At 39.8% G+C, this 22,503-nt stretch overlaps 1 protein-coding gene across 11 annotated transcripts in view; it reads left to right on the forward strand.

Annotated features, from left to right (window-relative positions):
• The window catches only part of GRIN2B (glutamate ionotropic receptor NMDA type subunit 2B), a 505,856-nt gene that overhangs the window by 379,290 nt on the left and 104,063 nt on the right, over positions 1–22,503 (forward strand). For all 11 annotated transcript variants that reach the window (XM_049102486.1, XM_049102484.1, XM_049102490.1 and 8 more), the window contains one exon: positions 72–186. In XM_049102486.1, the coding sequence (XP_048958443.1) occupies positions 72–186 (115 nt within the window). The remainder of the gene's footprint in view (positions 1–71; positions 187–22,503) is intronic.

Raw genomic sequence — 22,503 nt, forward strand, 5'->3', positions numbered from 1 at the left:
CTAACTATCTCGTTGTTGGTAAACCTTCTTCATACTTTTAACCTTTCTTTTATTGTATTTTGTCTTTACAGGTATCTGATCAATGTCACTTTTGAGGGAAGAAATCTGTCCTTCAGTGAAGATGGCTACCAGATGCACCCGAAACTGGTGATAATCCTTCTGAACAAGGAGAGAAAGTGGGAGAGGGTAGGACATACCTTTTGGCAATTCTTGAGCAAAGTAGATGGGGTAGGGCTATAAAATTTTGCAACAGGTTCAAGCAAAACAAAACCAGACCTTGGTTTGGGTCTCTCGGCTGGAAGTGAGAGTGTAGTACTATGAAGAACATAAGAGAAGCCATTTCTCAAACTTCCATCTTCATTTTCTTGCTCCTTTGGTTAATCAAGAGATTATTTTCTTTATGCATTACCATTTTTATTGGTTATGGTGCTATCTGAATCATGACTTTGTCCTAATGGAAGAGAGTATACATGTGTAATATAACATAATTCGGTGAAGAAATCAAATCAGTGGTACAATTCAGAATTGTATCCTACACAGTATACTGGGGAGGTCGATGAAACCAATTTACAAGCACGCAGATTAAAATTTACTGTGATTAGAGGCTTTCCATGCAAGGCTTCTCTCAGGATCTCTCCCACTGCCAGCTGATCCCAGTGTCTGAAACTCTACCTAATTAGAAATTAATTTCTGTGGTGCCAGACTATCTAGATTCAATTCTTAACTCCTTTATTCACACCCTTGCCTACTTAGGACTTTGGACAAATCTCTGTGCCTCAAATTTTCTTATCTATAAAATGGGAATAAAGAATAATAGTTATCAAGGTCACAGGGTTGTTATGAGGATTAAATATATTAATATACATAAAGGACTTAGTAAGGTGCCTGGCACATAATAGCACTTAACAGACATTCACTTTTATTGTTACCCCCGATTCCTATTTAAATACAGATGTTCCCAAGAGTAACGTCAGCATCAGTGTTTCTCTTGTTATGTTCTTCAGGTCATTTGTTCCTTGAGATGCTTGGCTGAGAAATGATTCTGTGGATAGATGAGGTTAGGAGATGCTACTTCCTGTTTCTTAGTCTGGGAGGTTCCCAGAATATATGAACATTAGAAAGTTCAGAGGAGTCCTATCTATAGCAAAGAGCTATCTTTAATTTTACTTAATCTCTATTTCCCAAATTTATTTTTGCTAAGAGGCCACTTTGTTCATGAAATTCATATTCTGTAAAACTTGTTGGGAAACATGATTTAAGGCAATTTCTACACACTGATATAGGGCAATTTCTATAGACTTCATGGGTCAGTTGTCTGAGAACAAACCTCAAGATGTCAGCATGGCTCTGACTGGAATGGAAACCGAACTATATATTCCTAGGAAGAATATACAGGAAATGAGACCAGAGATAAATTTCTTGAAATTCACCATCTTGTCAGAGAGCCCTGGACAGGTAGTTATGTGAATGCTCACCTGTGAAATGGCATGTGTGGCTCACGTAGTGGAAACCAGGGTTACTCTTAAAATTGAAAGACCTCAATCTGTCCTATAGTTCCTTAAATCAGGGTACAATTATAAGACTTAGATTATTTCTTGTGTTCTTGATTAAAGTTGCTCTCCCTCTACTGAGTTATCATTTGTTCAGAAATGCTTTTCCCCTGGGCTCCTGCTCTTCACCCCAGTCAAGCTGCTTTTCACTGCTGCTACATAGACATAATAATTTAAGAAGTGTTCTGGGACCTCATGTAAAACAGGCACTTCTGTACATCTCCAGAAGAAGAGTTATTAATAACTGATGCTTCATACGTGGATCAGAGATGTCCATCTGGGGTAGCTTTTATACAGTAGACTCATGATTACTGCCTCAAGTATGGGGCATCTCACACCTGTCTTTCCTTAAAGAGACACCACTTACTATCACTCATGTTGACTTCTCTAGGCTGGAATATAAGGCCTGTGACCAGCCCCCACTTTCCAAAACCAAACATGGATCCCTTCCTTCTCTTCAATTCTACATTTGCTGTAGCTCTTGAATCTATTCCTCCTTATATGATCCAGGAACCATGTGATAATTTTTTAAATGGGCCTCCCTATCCTTGATGCCTACCTTTATCCATTCAGATTAGTCCTGGATACAGCTGTTAGAATGAGTTTCCTGAGCCACAACTCTGATTTATGTTCTTTCTCTGCCCAAAACTTGTTCAGGGCTTCTGTGGTTTATTCATCAGGTCCAAACTTAATTCTTGCCTTCAAGGGTCTGGTCTACCTTTCAAGGCCTGTCTTCTAACCCTTGCTGTTTCCTGTCTCACCATCAAGCTACACTGGATTCTTTCTGTGCATCTTACTTCCTATATAGCATCTCATGACATTTCCTTTTTCTGGAATGGATTGTCCAGTTATATAAATCATAACCATCCTTTGAAACCCAATTAAAATGTTACTGTCTTCTTCTCTGATCTTTGACCAAGATATAATTTCTCACATCCCCTTGTGCCCTGTAGTTTTGTTCCTACCTCTATTCTAGTGCTATCACCTCTGTCTGCGTTAGAGTTGTATGTATGTGTGCTTCTAGATGGCTGAGACTGTGCTTTGTATTGCTGTGTCCTCTTAGGAACCTGGAAGAGTGTATTATTACATGGAATAGTTCAATAAGTATGTGTCATATGAATGAGAACCATTATATAATAGAAGAAACTAGAACCTATCATTAAGAATCCAGGTTTATGCTATTGTCCTTGATGTCCTCTCTTTTGGGGCAGAGGGGAGATAAAAATCTTTATGTTGATTGAGTTTTCATAGATCATACTTTAAAAGTGCTAAGGGAGCTTGTTATTTAAAGAAATTCTGTGGTTAATCTTTTTGTAAGGCTTTTTAGGAGGTTGTGGGATCATAGAATATAACATTTCCTAATGACTTGGTTAAATAGGGAACATTGCTGAAAAGAGGGCCAGGAGGCTCCCCAATGTTGAACCCCTTTTTAGGGCTCACTTGTGAGCAGGGTGGGGTGTTAGGAGCCAAGAACAGATCTAGGATGTACTAGCATGTGCTGAAATGGTACCATGGGAAGTTATACATTTTTCCTCCTGTTCCCCTAAGCCCCCAAGACCCTCTGTATTCTCAGAATTTCTGATACCACTCTAGAAGGTTCCATGTGGTCCTGGGAAGATTTAGTGTTTGTGGACTCCATGGAGGTAGGCACCAGGCGAAGAGTCTATGGTGAGGAGATGGACACAGGGAAGATAAATGGGGAAGGAATCTAGATTTGTTGGGCAAATGAAGGCTAAAATACAGAACCCAAAGTTTCTGTCATGCCCCAAACTGGCTAGGTGACCTGTTCTTTGCACTTTTCGGATCTTTCTTTTACTTGTGTCTGAAGTCATAGCATGAGATTAAGAAGACTTCTAGTGTCCCTTCTAGCTCTAGCTTCTTGGGTTGCAGATTTTACATTGTGAATAAGTAAGTGCTTGGAATGGATTGGGGTGCAAGCTGAAGCAGACAAAAGGAACCTACGTGTGTTTCTAAGGACAGTAGCTCCCAGGGAATATTTGTCATTCTTGTCATTTAGATAAATATCATCTCCTCAGAAGGCCTCCCTTGGTGATTCAAGCTAAAGTAGCCCCCCAGTCATTCTATCACAACAGCTGATTTTAATTTTCTTCAGTATATTTTTCTACCTGATGTTTTGCCTGTTTGCCTGATTGTTTATTTCCCATCTCTTCACACCAGGACAGACACTCCCTGGGAGTAAAGACTTTGTTCACCTCTTGATCCTAACACTTTAGAAGAGTGTCTGGCTCACAGTGACCACTCAAAAGATAACAGTTGAATAAATGAAGAATCCATATGCTTAGGAAAGTTAGTTCACTTCTGCCTGAAATTCTCTCAGGTCTTCAGACTAGTTTACTGAAGAGCATGAGAGAGCAGGCACATGTTCCACCTTTGATGAGAGCAGGCCATGCACCAGCGAAGCTCTGGGGGTGGGGTAGGCACCATCTTCTGTAAGGCTTCCCAATTTCCCAGTGGTGGCAAGCCTCAGCTGTTTTCTTTTCTTCTTTTCTTTTTTAAGATTTTATTTATTTATTCATGGGAGACACACAGAGAGAGGCAGAGACATAGGCAGAGAGAGAAGCAGGCTCCCTGCAGGGAGCCTGATACTGGACTCAATTTCAGGACCCCAAGATCACTCCCTGAGCAGACACTCAACCACTAAGCTATCCAGGTGCCCCAAAAGTATGTCTTCTTATCTGTGATCCTCGGTTCCCCTAGGTCGCTCCCCAGAGAAATCATTATTTCCAAGGTCTTATGTATTTTCTCTGAAAATATGACAAGCATATAAAAATTTTATGTATTTACTTAACCTCCTTTTAAAAAATAAATTGCACCTGCTCTGGGAAACTTCTAATGGAATCCTATCTAAATAGCTACTAAGGAGGCATGAGAGGGGGTTAGGATAACAAAGAGATCTCTGGATCCAGAATTACATTCACAAAAAGCCAAGTAATCTCTTTGGTATGTAGGAACGTGAAAAAGAACGTTTCACAGGGAATGCACATATCCATGCGTGCAGGGATTGCATGGTAAGTTGGAAAGGGCAGGGAATGGTGGAAAAATTGTGTGCAGAGTGGGTTCATTTGTAAGTCTTCTCTCTAAATGGTGGACAGCTGCATAAACTTGCATTAAAAATAGTCTGGCACGGAGCAGCAGTTCCAATGAGCATTCAGGCTTCTGTCTTTATCAGAGCCTCTCATGATTTGCTTCATTGCTACTGCTCTCTGCTTCCATTTAATCGTTCCTAAAATGGAGATAATAAAAATGAAATGCAGTGGGGGTGTGTTCTGAGTAATGACTTCAAGAAATGATGATGGTGCATTTTCAGGCTCTAAGATGTAAACAGACTTTAGAGGGACTGTCTGGGTCCAAATCGCAGGAGGGTATTATGTTTGGCATCTCTGCTTGCCTTTTCCCCAAGGGTAAGAGGTGTATTTTATAAGCCCACTCCCTCTTCTCTGCCTCCACTTACCGGAAAATGCTCTTCTTTATGTAAATTAAAACAGTCTCAGTTAGTCTGGGTCATCCATTTGGCTCCTGAAATCATGGTTATCATTTTAGGCTTGCAACGCTGAGATAATACAGCCACAGCCACCCCCGAAAGAAGTGTTAGAAATAAAAGTACTTAGCACACTTATACTGAGCCCATGATAGTATTTATGAATTAATGGAAAGATCAGGGGGAGACAGGAAGAGTACTAAACTGGTAAAAGGAAAATCCCCAAGAGTGACAACAACAACAACATAATAAAACTGAATGCACCACTAGCATCTGGAGCCTGGGATGAATGAGACAGGTTAAGAGATGCTATATGCCTCTGACTGCCTCGTATCCAGGAGACAGCGGCAACTCCAGGCTGTGGATGCTCTGTGATACAGGCACCCAAGGAAGACGGTGATCATATTCCAGAATGATCAATTTTGTAATGATGCAACAGAGTTTGATTGCTATTATGGCAGATGCCACTTGAAAGCTGTTGACTGACAAAATAAACAGCCACTCCATCTCCTCCCTGGCATGCATGCACACACACAAATACACACACATACACGTATGTGTGTGCACATACACACATACTCAGTCACTCACATCCAAACTGACAGACTGCTCATGACCCAGAAACCACATCTGTTTGGTTACCCACTGTATGTCTATGCCCAGCACAGTGTGAGACATTGTTGAACAGGCCAGTAATATTTGGTGACAGCCTGAACATACCTGTACAAATTGTGTTCCATCTCCCATCATTGGAGGAGATGCCAGAGAATAATCCATGCTCTCTCCAGAATCTACAGGGGTTGTCTGTGGAGGTGAAGCAGAAGCTTCTCGTGTTGGGGAAGTTTGTTCTGGATCTCCTGATACTGCTATTTAACAACATGCTATTTTTACCAACTGTGCACTGAGTACTAATATGCATCATTGGATTAAGGAGTTAGAAAACAGGATCCATGGAGGAAGGCTATGGGAATTGAGTTTGTTAAGGGGAAGAAGAAAAGGCAATGAAGTGATGATGACTTACTCTCTTTAAATGTATGAAGACTTATTGTACCGAGTGTTGAGATCAGCTGTTCACTTTCTCCTCTGAGACAGAACCAGAGTAAGTGGGCTTAAGATCAAGCAGAGAGGATTTATATTAGCTGTAGGGAGGACTTCTTAACAGAGAGAAGTTTTGAGTGCTAGAAATGTTAACAGCACCAGGGGATGACTTTGGAATTCCTAAAAATCATATATGTCCTCCTCTCTCTGCAGTGTTCAGCCCTGTCCAAACAACAATGCACAAAATACATGGATTTGAGTTTTCCTTCTGTTCTCCCTCCCTCTTTCCCTCCCCTCTTCTTTCATATCCTTTCCTGCTCTTCCCTTCCACACATAATTATTGAGCACCTACCATGAACCAAGCATTGCCCCCACCATATTAGTATTGTAGCTTTCCTAGTGGCTGGGGGAAAAAAGAAGAAACAACATTTATGATTTTCTTATAAAGACAATTTATTAAAAGACTCATTCAATAAAGGTATTTTGATTAATAAAGACACTTGGAGGGAATAAGGCAAAACTTACTAGTATACATACCTACAAATGTATTGCAAGAAGAGAGGTGCCTGGGTGGCTCAGTTGGTTAAGTGTCTGACTTAGGCTCAAGTCATGATCTCAGGGTCCTGGGACGGAGCCTAGTGTCTGGCTCCCTCCTCCTTCCTCCCCCCTCCCTCCTCTCTCTCTCCTCCTCCCTTCCCCTCCTCCCTCTCCTCTTGCTCTCCGTCTTACTCCCAAATAAATAAATAAAATATTTTTAAAAAGGTATTGCAAGGAGAAAGGGGCTTATTGTGACACTTAAAACTTAAGATGGTTTTTAAATCTTACTGTTTGGGGGCAGCCTGGGTGGCTCAGCAGTTTAGCACTGCCTTCAGCCCAGAGTGTGATCCTGGAGACCCAGGATCAAGTCCCACATCAGGCTCCCTGCATGGAGCCTGCTTCTCTCTCTGCCTGTATCTCTGCCTCTCTCTCTCTGTGTCTCTCATGAATAAATAAATAAAATCTTTTAAAAAATAAATAAATCTTACTGTTTGATACAGTCTAATTGTTGGGTGGATGTTTCATGTTGCTTAGTAAAGATTCTGCTGATATTTATTTATGACGGTGGCTTACAAACAGAGTGGCTGGATTACATATTTTTGGCTGCCTTTCTGAGTTGTGGTTATCACAGACTCTCACATCCAACCATCCCCTTCTTATTCCCTGAGCTCTCAGAGCTATGGTCCACCCTGTTCATTAACTCTTTTTGTGGGGTTCCAGGGAGAGGCCATTGAGACCCAGCCCCTGGGAGGGAAAGTATATACTCTAACTGCCGGTGTGTCAACACTGCTGTTCGTAGATCCAGTCCACAATGTCAAGTTGTAACCTAATATATGTTTCTAAAATAATTTGAAGAGAAAAGCAGGATGTATTGAGGGAAGAGACTTCAGAAATGTCATTTCAGAAAGGCTAGTTGTTTTCATGTGTTTGTCATCAGCCACCGAATGAACGGGATAAAAGAACAAGGTAACCTTGATTGACTTTACTTTTGAAACCTATACATGCTGATGGGGGAGGAAAAGCAGAATTGAACTTGGAGACTGAAGTGCTGGCTTAACAAAACACAGCAAAGAGGAAAGTGTCCCCAAAACTAAAATATGGCTTTCATCCATCTTGTTTAAGTTTTATTGAGATTTTTATTTCATGACTGTTATCAATGGTTGGCTCCTGAGTTCTCTGAACTAATTTCTAGGTTATAATATTTTTTTCCAGTAGTGATATAGAAGAAGAAATAGTGGTGTACAGGTTATATGCAGGTTAAAAACATTTATGATTTTCTTATTGTAAAGGTATTTGAGCTTATTATTAAAGACATTTGGGAAAATAAGTTAGAACATCCCAGTATACATACAAAGAATTAGTATTTATATTTCTTCTATTTCTTACTGATGCTTTTCTTTGTGCATGTTGTGTGTATGTTGTAACACAACACAAGGAGATACAGTAGAATTGAGAATATAACCTATGAATAGTCTGTAGTACTTTCTTCTCTTACTGTGATATTGTGCATGCTTTTCTATTTTGTGATATTATCCAAAGCATGAGACTTAATGACTGCCTAATATCCTATTGTGAGGATGTTTCATACTTCCTTAAACTGATCCCTCGTGACTAAATGTCTGTTTATTAAATAGAGACTGATAGTCATAAAAGGAATTGCAGCAGTTTTGATGGTCCAGCTTTAATACCATAAGACTGCTTTTCAAAGTAACAAGTTTGACTTGTTTTCTGTTATCCAATATCCCTAAACACTAAAAGTGAAAGCCCTTAAATTCAGAATTACTTGGGTTATGTGAATTCACTAATAACCAATGGACATATACACAGTTGGAATGGAAGACTCTTCTTTGTAATTCCTAGTCTGCCAGGTCTCATGGAAGTTTCTTTTTTCTTTTGATCTTCTGGTTGAATGTGTTCCCCTTTAATTTTGCTGATAAGAATATTTTTTCCCTGTACCCTATTTATTTTATTTTTTTTATATAAATTTATTTTTTATTGGTGTTCAATTTGCCAACATATAGAATAACACCCAGTTATTTTTGATAGAACATACAGAGAATGGGGTTGGCCATGTGGTCTGTCTGTCTGCAGTTTTCGTCATACAGGGGTGGTGACATTTTGCTTACTTGAGAGTTGGAGGCTTGTAAAATTCAGACCCACTTTCCCAAGGACTCAGTAGGCCTCATGCTTTGTGTGTCAACCTTTCTAGGGCTAGTTTTGTTCCTTCTAGCAGCAGCAGTGACTAGGAGGAAAGGACAGTAATCGCCTTCTTTCACCAGTGGGGGCAACACCTGGCTGACTCATGTTATCTATGGCTGATGAGCCTCAAGACTGACCAGCCCTCTATAGCAGGGTACTATTCTTTTTATACTCTTATAAAGTATAAAAGAACATACTTTGTGCATACATTCATAGCATGTCTACTTCAGCTGAGATCTGAAGTTTGACGTTAAAGCTATAACATCTGAATGTCCTTCATATACAAACAAGCTCTATTGACCTAGCATGACAAGATCATCTGCTTTAAGTTTTTCCTGCAGTGATGATGGACTTGCACTAGTTCGTACACAACCTCTCTCTCTGTAATACTTATTTATGAGAGCTGGCCTGGAGCAGGGTAAACATAATCCATGTACACAGGCAGAAATGCTCTGACCTTGGCATGTTAACTCTGCTGATCAGCCTGCAATACAAAGATTTGAAAGGAAGTATAGGCCAATTAAGAAAATAAATTGTCTTTAAGAATGAAAGCTATTGGGGATCCCCCAGGTGGCTCAGCGGTTTAGCGCCTGCCTTTGGCTCAGGGCGCGATCCTGGAATCTCGGGATCGAGTCCTGTGTCAGGCTCCCGGCATGGAGCCTGCTTCTCCCTCCTCCTGTGTCTCTGCCTCTCTCTCCCTATATATATATCTATCATAAATAAATAAATAAATCTTAAAAAAAAAGAATGAAAGCTATTTAACCAAAAACATGGATACAAATCTTTTACAATAGCCATAGAACTCAAATTACTTGGAACAATTTTATTATATTCTCTATTAGAATCATCTCTGTTCATAATTTGGTGAAAGTTTAGTTCATTATATATGGAACATGTAGTTAAATGTACATGTATGCATATATATCTCTGTATATGTATACATACATCTATTCCATATCTTTATAGAGACAGAAAAGTGAGAGGACAGAGGGAGTATTTAAGATGGCTTGGAAGCTCTCACCTCATGTAATCCAGGTATTCTCTGCTGTCATAAAGGCTACCCACTGCTGGTTCAACAGGTATTCTAGGATTTAGCTTTGTCAGCTAAATGATCTAAAGGTTTAAGCTTAAAGCAAATCTGCTCTAAGGGAAAGGTGAGAGGAAAAGTGTGATCTTGGGGAGGCAAATAAATAGAATAGCACATATAGATGAGTCATAGGAAGGCTGATGGACATCTAGAGGAAGAAAACCATTCTTCTTTGCTGTATTTTCCAGGGGACACAACATTCTGTGTTTACACCAAACTCCTCTAGATATCCTTTCACTTTTTTCTATTTCAAGGGTTTGGTGTAGGGCATCTTCTAAAATCGTTGTCTTTGGCTATTCCTGTAATGTGTACCATTTTTCTTAATTCCTCTCCTCAGGAAAGGAGCTTGCTGGCAAAGGAACAGAATAGTACCTTTCAAGTAGAATTTCTGGTGGGTAGCTAAGCCACCTTAGCCTTCTCTTTATAGAATAGTAAAACAAATAAGACCTTTATTTTCCCTCTAGGAGAGGAGAAAGATGTACAATTCTGGAAGTCTATTCTACAATTAAGGTTTGGTCACTGACACATCTGACATTGATATAGTACTGTGTTAACAATGTGATTTATCAAGAGCTTTAAAATATATGATCTCATTTTGGTTCCTATTAAACTTTTGGCAAATACTTGTACAGATAAGTAAACTGAGATTCGGATAGGTCACGTGATTTGCCCAAAGGCACATTGATGAGTGACAGAGCTGAGTGTAGACATTTATGTCCAGCTCCATTTATGTCCAGTTTATGTTGTGCCTTAACACAGTGAGTAGAAGAATACAACTAAACTGATAGGATCAGAGTGTAGCAATATCAGTGGGAATAGTTATATAGCCTAGAGGACAAATCACACCATGGAACTGCTTGAGGGAGGGAGTAATTAATAGTTAGCCCAGGCTGTGATTGGCTATCTCAGCGTAACATTTTCCTGAGATTAACAAAAATGAAAAAGGAAGAGAGGGAGGGAAGGACAGAGGCAAGAAAGAAAAGAACACTAACCAAAAAACAACAACAACAACAAAAAACTTTTCTGCATCTCTACATCCCTATACCTCCTCACTGTCTGTTATCACACACACACACACACACACACACACACCCTCTTTTCAGTTGAGAGCAAAATCCTGTCTCCTCAAAACTGTGAGGATGAACTTGTATCTTTCAATAATAAAGGCATAGCCACCTACAGAAACCTCTGTCCAGGTTCTGATTGCATAGAGGGGATTTTCTAGGAAACCGTTATCTTCTGCATTCAAAGCCTTCTAAAATGCAGCCACCATGGCAGTGGCACTGTGGCCGTGCAGCCCCCTTGATCAGACATCTGCTGGAGGTGTAGAGAAATGTTGAAACACCAAGGGGAATTTAAAATAGCTGACCTACAAAACAGCCCTTAAATCTTAGGAGAGTGACATGAAATTTTAACTTAGCTTTACATAAAACACAATCAGCCAAATATTTTATGAACTCAGCTAGCTAAGAGAGAGGAGTTTTGGGCTCGTGTAAAACTAGATAAAGGTTCATTAAGATTACATATATCTTATATTAAATATATATATCTTTCATATATATGAAAGACAAAGAGCAAAATTCAATGAATAAGAAAACTCATCTTCTGTGATTCATCACTGCCACTTAACTATTTCCCCAATGTGATTGTGGGTTTCACTGCAGTACATGAGTGAATTTAAGAGGGATAAGCATTTTTTTAATTTAAATAATCATCTATGTATATAGTTACCTCTCTTTGGTAAATGGTACTTGTCTCATATTTACAGTAATATGAAATTTTAAAACACATTTTTAAAAGGAAGGTTATTTCCTATATTAAATTAAAAATAGCATAGGTGATACAGAGATGTGGACATAATTGCTATAGTGGTACTTGAATGAGTGAAATTCAGGCAATACTTCCACAGGGCAAAATGTGCTCCCTACTTCAGCTCCCAAGTCACAGCATTCAAGACTGACCCATCTTTCCATCTTCTTCGCCCTTCACCTCCCTGCATTTAGTCTCCACACCGACATAATTGCCACTAACCCTTCTCTAACACCTCTTGTACTTTTATGCCTATGTGCCTTTGCTTATGCTCTCTCCTTAACCTTGGATTATTAAACGCATCCTTTCAGGCATAGTTTAAAAGCCAAGAGGCATTAGATCTTACTTCTGCAGAGCATAGTGGCTTATCTACAGAAGTATAAATAAATGTTACCCCCTTCTCTGTTCCTCAATTTCATCTATAAAATGGGAAGAAGAGCTGTAAAGATCAAATAAGTTTTAATTCATGTCAAATGCTTAGTACAATAACTGGCATGTAGTAAGTGCTATGCAAATGTTCAGTTGCTTTTGCTGAACGTATTGTAAACTAATGATAACACAGTTGAGCTATGTTGAGCTTGGGTTCTAGAAAACAAGAAAGTGAAGAGGAACAACAATGCATACAAAGAACAGAGTTGGGTTTTGGCCTCAGTCACTGAAAGGAAGGCACTAGAAAATAACAGAATTCTTGACTTATTCAGTGATAAATTGGGAATGAGCAAGTTTTCTTATTTTGTTGTTAAACTTTTTGCACAAGGATTTTTTTTAATTGAATTTTAAAATAGTGGCAAAGTGGGACGCCTGGGTGGCTCAGTGGTTGAGCATCTGTCTGCCTTTGGCTCAGATTGTGATCCCAGGGTCTCGGGATCAAGTCCCACATCGGGCTCCCTTTGGGGATCCTGCTTCTCCCTCTACCTATGTATCTGCCTCTGTGTGTGTGTGTGTCTCAAGAATAAATAAATAAAATCTTAAAAAAAAAAGTAGTGGCAAAGTCCATGACATAGCATGGCAGTCCAAACTGCACCAATCACCCAGACATCAGGGAATTAAAACCTTAGCTTAGATTGATCATATTTATGAGTTGTCAGTAACCACTGAAAAACAACCAAAACACATTAAACAATAATGACAGTTTCTGAAACCTTGTGGTATGTCCTTGTGCTATTTGATCACCTTGGGTTTTGTGCTATTTGAGCTCCTTGGGTTTTGTTTCATTGTAATAAACCACCACTTTGTGGTTGATAATAAAGAACTGCCAATCTCCCTTTTACAGGCTCCTTATCGTGTGGCAAGTAGATTGGCCCACAACCATTAAAGGAATTCCTTCCACAAAGGAAAGTGGTTTACATCAAAAGATAGTCCTAGTCTGGGTTGAATATAAAGGGGATGATAGTGACAATTGACACTTGAATAGTGTTTTACAGTTTGCACCAATAGTACTCCGTGTGGTTCCTGGACCAGGAGCATCAGCAGGCCTCGTCCTTTATCTGAAATACATATTTTCAGGTCCTTCCCCAGAAGCTCCAAAGTGAGACTTAATAATCTGGATTTTGACCTATAAAATGCAGGGATAGTTTATCATGAACATTTCCTTTTCACAAGGACAAGAGAAGTATTTGTTTAATGGATATTTAAGACGGCCACTCTGTCATTGTCCTCTGTTCTCATTTTATTTTCCAGCCATTAACTGTGAAATAAAACTGAATCTTTATCCCTATATAAAGTGGAGGACAGATCCAAAAGCCTGGCAAGAAAGAGTTAAGGCCTGTACCATTCACTCCAGGTGATTCTGAATTACTGATCATCTCGGGTATCTGCTACAGAAACTCCCTGATATAAGGCTGGTAGTCTGGGTCTGTTCATGCAGCAAATATCTCCAGAACCCCTACTAAATGCCAGGCACTCTTCTGGGTTTAGGGTAAATAGTAATAAAACCAGCAAGTTCCCTGCCCTCAAGTTTATGTCTTGTTAAGGAAGGTCAGACAACAAACACATCGACAAATAAATAAGATCATTTCAGAGGGCACCAAGTGCTATTAGGGTGGTGAGATAGGGTTCAGTGGCTCTCAGCCACACAATGTCATTCCCCCAGAGAGGTTTTTGCTAATGGCTTTATTATTTTAAATAAGTTGCCAGTTTAATTTCTAAGGAATATGTCCAGTGGCTGTTGTTTGAAATTAGCTGGCAACTTAATGTAAGAATTATTCATATTATACCCATAAGATCTTTGCTTAAACTTTATATAGATACTGTGTTGTGACTATACACCCACTTTTGAGCCTCAGGGGGATGTAGGTAGTATTTCACCTTCCACTTTTTTCCTAGGTTTCAGAGAATTTTGTAACTTGACACATCAGACTATAGACATTCCAGTATTGATTTATTTTTCCAAAGATTCAAGATGCCTTAGGGCCTCAGTGTTTAGTAAGTTGCCTACCCTAACCTGCTCCAGGTGAGCAGGACACCCTTTTGTAGCCATTGTGGTAACGACTTTTTCCATCATCACCATGTGACCCTGGAGGTCATGATGTGATACTACATGAGGACCTAATGAGGGTGCTTTAGAAAGCTGATAAACTAGCAGTCCTCAGACTGCTTTTGGATCATAGTCATATTCTGTGTGACCTAAGAGAGGTATATTTAGGATTAAATTGGGTTTTGGCACTTAAAAATTTAGAAATTCCCTCTTACAGCTCCAGATTTCTGGATTTCCTGAAAAAATCAGCTTACATTCTGCTGGAGCTGAGGAGTATAGTCTTCTTTGGGTGGAATGCATGCTCTCTAGTTCAACATAGCCACTCCTCACCCCCAGGCCCCCAGTGTCCTATTGCTTTTATTAACGATCTATCTGGTTCTTATAGAAGTTTGCAACTCCCAGAACAGAAGTGAATTCAGAAAAGGTTCACTCCCTGCTTAAGATCTAGAATGTATGCCTGGAGAATGGTTACATTCAGGTTTAAGGAATTGGGTATTTATGGAGCAAGCACATCTTTTGATTGCTTGCTGCAGTTCACCTTGGAATCTCTAGGGGGCAACTGAGAATTCTGAGTACAGTCTAAAAATGCTTCTTCTGTGTCCAGGGCAATTACAGTTCTATATTGTAATGATTTTCCAAATTCACCTTAGAATTGTAGAAGGAAAAAAGACATTACCTGTCTAAAGGATTTTCTATTTGTCAGACAATGAAATACAGAAATACAAACTGTTGATGCTTTAAAAAGTTTTATGTATATAAAGAGTATGAATTTGTCTTTTCTTCTTGGCAAAGTAACAGATAATCCTAACTGGACAAAATCCTGGAAAGGCTTCTTAGGTGTGAGGTTTCAGGGGGAATTTGAGTGATCCAAGGGCATTTCCTGGCAGAGAAGTGAAGGATTCAGGCAGAGGAAAAACTCAGCCAGGAGACCAGGAGAATGAAGGAAAGGGGGAGGGAGCAAATGAAAGAAATGTGGGATAGGAAAAACTGAAATTAGAAATGAAGGGGGTACAAATGTTGCACATCAAAGTAGGAACGGAAAACTGATAGAGATGAAACAGAGAGCGACAGAGTCTGAATGTAATGAGAGAACAGAGGGGCTTCTGTGATGCTAAAGTGGATAAACAGAAAGAGGAAAAAAAAAAAACCCACCAGAGTCAAGAAAAGAGATTGAAATGGTCCTGGCAGGAGAAGATCCTCACTCAGATGATATTTTGAGCATTCAGAATAGAAGAGAAAGAGCATTAGTAATGGAAGTAATGATACATCTATCTTTACATGCGCAGATATAAGGGGAGTGTTTGGTCTCTTTCTGTCTTGGAGACACTGTAGATCCCCCCACCCCAGCCAAAAGTTAGAAACCCTATGTCTCAAAATGGAACTTCCTCGTATCCAAAGAACTAGAGTGAGTATATAGCATTTTTTCCTACTCTGCAAAGCTCAGATAAACCTTTCTTCTCTGATCTCCATTGGCATTTCTGCTTTCACGTGGAAAGCAGAATCTCAAAGTCCACTGGAAGAAGGTGTTGCCTTTCCTTCCTGTATTTAGAGTTCTCACTTATTTTCTTAGGCAGATTCAGTTCAATTGAGCAAATATATTGAAGGTCTTTTCTATGAAGGACCCTATACTATACGCTAGAAGGCAAGAAAGGCAAATAAGACGTCCTGTTCTTAATAAATGTATCCTCTTAAGAATGTTACACAGGAAAAAAAAAAAAAAAGAATGTTACACAGGTATGATACAGGGAAGATGATTGTGATAGGCAGCCACTAACCCTCAAAGATCCCCACCCATATTTTTATTCTCCAGATGAATCATTGGCCACTTAAAGACCAAAGGAGAAGAAAATGCCCTAAACGGTGGATATAAACGTATTGTACACAAAGCTTAAGATTTCTTTTTCAGAACTGAAGGAATCCTGTTCCGTCTTGAGTGATAACCTCTTTTTTTATGCAATAGTATTTATTTGTGTTGAGTTCCAACAGGATAATAATTGTTCAATAAGGAAAGGCTAATGAAAATAGAGAAAAACCTGGAAAAGAAAAGAAAATTCTACCACCCAGAGATAATTTCTGTTTACATTTTGGTTTCTATCATTCAAGTCTTTTTTTCTTCTATGTTCTTATATATTATAAGTGTGCTTTAGAGATATAAGTGCATACGGGGGGGCGCCTGGATGGCTCAGTTGGTTAAGTTTTCAACTCTTGACTTCAGCTCAGGTCATGATCTCAGGGTTGTTGAGATCGAGCCCCACATCAGGCTCCACACTTGGTATGGAGTCTGCTTAAGATTCTCCCTCTCCCTCTCCTTCTGCCCCTCCCTTCTCTTAAAAAAAAAAGAAATATAAGTGCATATTTTTATAAAATTGGGATAGTGTTATATATCCTATATTGTAATCTACATTGTTAATGGTGTTTTGTGAATAGCATGTCAAATATACGTTACAAAATATAAAAATATGATATAGACTATATGATTAAGTATTTACCTATTTATCTATTATCTATTTATGTTCATCTGTCTATCATGTAATTTTTAGTGCTGTATATGATTCCATTCTCTAGAAACTGTACATATGTTACAAAATCTCCACATCCTTTTGTACCTTCAACTACCACACACAAGGGGCAGAATCTTGACCATGGCTCATTGGTCTGAGCATGTTGGTTGTAGCAAGATCCCTTCATTGTTGGTGTTTGCCCTGCATCACTCACTTCCTGGTGAACTGCTGAAGGAGGGAACCAACAGGTGTTTTGGAGAACGCCAAGACACCTGCTTGTGTTGGCTCTTCCCATATTGCTGAACATGAACCCTGCTCCTTCTCTAAGCAAGCACAGCCCTCCTGGGACTGATGTCAGGGTTGTAAATTTGTCTCTTGGTGCTTTTCCCTAAATGCCTCTTTAAACATGCTCAATAATAGATGAGCACCTGGGCCCTTCTTCACAAAGGAGAGCTCAGGCAGATTTTAGAACATGAAAAAGCTATTTGGCCCTTTAGAGCAGATTCTTGGAACAGCCCCAATTCCCCAGGACACCATTTAATAACCACTCGCTCCAGGACAGCAAGTGGTTTGCCTGGTGGGTTTTGTTGCTCTATTTGTTCTTTGAATTAGTTTTTCAACCCTGGACTCGACTTTCACTGAATCTTTGTAACCAGTTGTTTGGCATGGACATTCCCAATCCCCATCCCGATTTCTTTGTCTGCTCTTTCTCTCCCCACTGCTACATGACTCAAGACACTCAAGCAGAGTGCCTACCACTTGACTGGGTCCTGGTATCCCAGAAACAGGTGCATCCATTTCCTTTGGCTTATCAAGGTCTTGGCTCTGCCACCAATTAGTGGGTGACCTTGGGCACGTCAGTTAGTGTTTATGGCTTCTCTTTCTGCATCTGTGAAACAAGAGGGTTATGTTAAATTCCTAATGTCCTTTCTAGTTCAATCTGTGATTTCAAGCACCTATTTGGATTTTCTTTTTTTTTTTTTAATTTTTATTTATTTATTATAGTCACAGAGAGAGAGAGAGAGAGTGAGAGAGGCAGAGACACAGGCAGAAGGAGAAGCAGGCTCCATGCACCGGGAGCCCAACGTGGGATTCGATCCGGGTCTCCAGGATTGTGCCCTGGGCCAAAGGCGGGCGCCAAACCGCTGCGCCACCCAGGGATCCCTGGATTTTCTATGGATGTTCTGTCTATAAAATATTTTTAGTGACAACTACTTGTTCATTAATTATAAGAATAGTTCATTTTTAAACTTCGTTATCTACATTGGACAGCCCATTCAGTTTCATGAGCTTTGTTAACAGCTACCTTCCAGGAAGGGGACTAAGAAGGGAGGTTGAATTTTTCTATTGTACTGCTTCTCTTTGCCTTTGTAGTAATCTGCAGTAGTAATAATCTAGAGCAGCCTTCTTTAGAACCTTGCTACCAAGCAATCAGAGAATATCCTTTGACCATCTTTGCCTTACACAGAACTGTGTCACCTTCACAAAAGAGACATTAGTGCTTAGAGTCAAGCAATGCCACCTACACATCTGTGTGTCCCAATTGCACACACAGAGCACCAGAGTTCCCTACCCCACCACTGCCCCCCATAAAGCAGGCCTTTCCTCTTCTTTTCTTTTTTTTTTTATTCTGTTTCTGGATATTGTTTTGTAAGTGACTACTTCTCTCTCCCTCTCTAGGATCCCTTTCTTCAAAATTCGAAGTAATTTATAGGGCATGGTAGTATTTTTTTTCTTTTGATATTTTGAAGTCATTATTCTATTCTGGGACCAAATTGCATGTTTATACCTTGATTTACTGTTCATTCAGCAGATTTTTAATCCATGCCCACAATGTGCTGAATGCTGTCCCCCAAGAAAAGAGTGTGAAGAAGATGAGAAGATTGACATTAGGTGGGAAAAGCAGGAAACAGTGAAGGAAATGGGAGGCATTGAAAGAGAAGCTAGAAAAGAGGAGGAGTGTGGACTCCACCCAGGGCAGGAAGCAGGGGAGACGATGGGAAGGAGTCCGAAGCAAGTCAAAATTCTAGTGTGTGCCACCTCTTCTAAAGACGATTCTCTAAAGTGATAGACACCTGGCTGACAGACGATAAACTATTAGTAATAGCTAATACTTCTATAATACATCAGTATTTGTAGGCCAGGCACTGTCCTAAGCAGATGACTTATTAACTCATATTAATCCTCACATCATCCCTATGGAATCAGTATTTAAGATGAAAAGAAAAAAATCATGAGGTCTAGAGAGGTTTAGTGGCTTTTTGAGGGTCACACAGCTAGTGGATGAAGGCCCCAGGCCTCGGACTCCAGAAGCTATACTGAATAGTATGTACCACTGAAGGTAGCAGAGGAAAAGATATGGTTCCGTTTGCATTCTGTTGGGGGTATGGTATGGATTAAGGGACACTAATGTCTAAGTGTTCTTTTTTGGTTTTTTTGTTTTGTTTTGTTTTGTTTTTTGTTTGTTTGTTTGTTTGTTGTTTTTTTAACGTCTAAGTGTTCTAATGCCTATTTCCCTCCCCCATCAATTCTTGCTGCTCTAAAATTCAAGCCTCTTGCTCAGTGTTTGCCAAAGGTGTCCAACATTTATGCTTTAGTCTTAGATGTGGCTTGAGTATCCTTACTACTGGTCGGGCAGGGTGGTTCTATTCTGCACAGAGCCAGGTTAGGAGAATAAGTCTGAGAAAAGACATGATACTCTGGCCCACAGGTGTGCAGGTACACAGAGACATGAAAGTTGTGTGGATTTGTGGCTTTTCAATACTGTGAATGTCTTGTGCTCAATGTGTGTGTGTGTGTGTGTGTGTTTTAAGATTTTATTTATTTACTCATGAGAGACACAGAGAGGCAGAGACATAGGCAGAGGGAGAAGCAGGCTTCCTGCAGTGAGCCCGATGTGGGACTCCATCCCAGGACCCTGGAATCATGCCCTGAGCCGAAGGCAGACACCCAACCACTGAACCACTCAGGTGTCCCTAATTTTTGGTTTTTAAAGATTTTTCGATGGTTTTTCTTGTTTGAATGGTGACTCCCTCAAGATGATATGCAGCTAACACCTCACTAATTTCTAGCCTCCAGGTTTCTCGAAAGCATAGTTTGACTATGCAAGTAAAACAACTGACCCAACATAGGTAATTACTGATTTTTTGGGTTCTATTCAGAAGGAGAAAGCCGTGGAAGCTTGGCATTTTCAGTTTTGTTTCTTTAGTTGAAATGTTCCTTGTTGTCCCTACCCTCTCTGACAGCTGGAAGCCTCTGTTTCTCTTTTTTGTAGACCTTCAGGGTTGGGGCAGGGTGGGGGAGAGGAGTAGCTGGAACTTGGGGCAGAAGGTCATCCTTAACCTAAGAGCTATTCTTAAGCCTCAGACTGCACTTTGTGGACCTGAAGGCCAATCCAGCTTTACTGCATTGTCAATGTCATTGTAATGGGTGAAGAGGGATGCCTGGACCTTGGTTATCTGGCCAAGACCAGCCCAGAAGTGCAAAACACACCAGCAGAATGGCTGTAACTAGACTCAAGTGGCTTTTGACAAAAATCATATATTCAGTTTAGTGTCCAGCTTAACATGTAGTTACACAGAGTGTAACCATAGATGAACCATAGGCCTATACTGAATAAGAGAGGAAAGATGAACAATCAATGTGATCAATTAATGATTACAGACAAAGTATGCCTACTGAAAGTGGATGGTGACATACTTATTTGAGATAGTGGAATATTATTCAGCCTTAAAAAAGAAGGAAATTCTGCAATATTTGACAATTTGAATGAACCTTGAGGATATATGCTAAGTGAAATGAACCAGTCACAGAAAGACAAACATTGCATGATTCCTTTTGTATGGGGTACATAAAATGGTCAAATTCATAGAATCATAAAGTGGAATGGGAGTGGAAAAGGGGGAAATGGGAGTTGCTAATCAATGGGTTTAAAATTTCCATTATGCTGGATAAATAAGCCCCAGATAACTGCTGTGCAACCTTCTACCTGTAGTTAATAGCACTATATTGTGCATGTAAAAAAAATCATTAAAAGGGTAGTGTTCTTACCACAGTAAAAAAAAAAATTAGAAGTTAAAAAATAAAATTAAAACAAATTTGAGACAAACTTTTTTCACATGGTTCATATAAAGTCACAGTGTTCTTGAGTTCCCACTGTATATACTTGATGAACAGAATGGAACTTGTCTATTGGGTTAACACTGTACTATGTGCTTCTATTATAATTGTTCTTCCTCATGCCACTGTGACTTCTTAGCAGTTAATATAACTGATGAACCTACTACCTTTTGGACCTGTCTTTGGTAGTTGACACTGGTGACCCCTCTTCCCTTCTTACAACTTCCTCTCTGGTTTGTCTCCTTCCCTCACTGGCTTCTGTCCCTTTTATCCTAATTCTTACCTTGCCTACCCTTGTTTATTGGTGTAGCCCAGGGCTCCATTTTTGATCCTCTCATCTTCTCACAGACCTATCCTCATGGACGTCATGGACAACCCATACCTAAAAGTGATGACCTCTAAATCCGTACCCCCAGATTTTTCTCCTGAGCCCTCAGCCACATTCTTAAAAAAAATATCCCTCCCACAGAGACCCCAGGTCCACCAAACTCAAAACTAAGTTTCCTATCTTGTTTCTCTCTTTCCAGTGTGTCTCTCTTCTTGTATTTCTTGTATTAACCTTGGTGCCACAATCTACCCAATTATCCAAGGTAGAAACCTGGGAGTCATTCTTGGTGATTCCTCTTTTTCATATCTCTGTCCCATATCTACCTGCTACTCTTTATTTCTTCTCTTATTGCCTTTGTTGTTTATTGCATGAATCACTGCAATTGCCCCTTTCCCTGACTCTGATCTAGTCCTATTCTAATGTATCCGTCAGTGTCGGAAGGACCCTCCGAAAACATAAAATTATTCATGTCGGTTCCCTGACTAAAATTCAGCAATAGCTCTCCAGTGACATCAAGATGAAAACTCAAAAGCCACACTAGGAAGCTTTAACTTTCATTTTCTGGCTCCAGATTCCTACAGGCCTCTTTATTCTCATTTTTTGTGATTCCTCAACTTAAACCCAAGGCTCTATCCATAAGAAACTGATTACGGTTCTTTAAATCTGCCATACTCTTATCTTCCTGCACTTCCACATGCTTTTCCCCTTAACTGAGAAAGGTAGACTTTTCTTCTTCCACCTCACACCTTTTCCACTTGGCTAATTCTTTATAACTCTTCAAGGCTCAGTTCACAGTCATTGCCTCCCTTGGTGAGCTTTTCCTATCCTCGCTGCAGGCTGGATTAGAAAACTGAACTTGTGCGTTCTTAAACTAACCAACATATACCTTCATCCATACACTTACCATACTGTATTGTACTTGTTAATTTTTAAATATCTCTTCTCTCCAGACTGCAAATTTCTCAAGAGCAGAAATGGAGTCTTTAATCTCTATATCCTTAGTGCATAATGCAGCCTGGAACATGAGCAAAGTCTTAATAAATGTTAAATTAAAGAATAATAAAATCCTAAGTGATCTCATTTAATCTCACAACTTCACACCAGCTAAATATTATCCGAGTCTTATAGATGAGGAAACCAAAATCTGTGGAAAGTAGGTCACTTTTCTTAGGAGCACACAAATACTGAGTCACAGAGCAATGTGAGTCTGTCCAGACTTTGTAGATATTTTGCATAGGCCAATGGACTGGTTTCTATCTCCTAGCACCCTGAAGCAATTTTCAACGCACAATGTTTCTAGCTTGGTTAAGAGATGGTGAGGGAAGAGGTCATACTAAGGATCTAATGTCAGAGTTAGGCC

This window comes from Canis lupus, chromosome 27 (assembly GCF_003254725.2).
Source record: "Canis lupus dingo isolate Sandy chromosome 27, ASM325472v2, whole genome shotgun sequence".
NCBI classification, from domain to species: domain Eukaryota; kingdom Metazoa; phylum Chordata; class Mammalia; order Carnivora; family Canidae; genus Canis; species Canis lupus.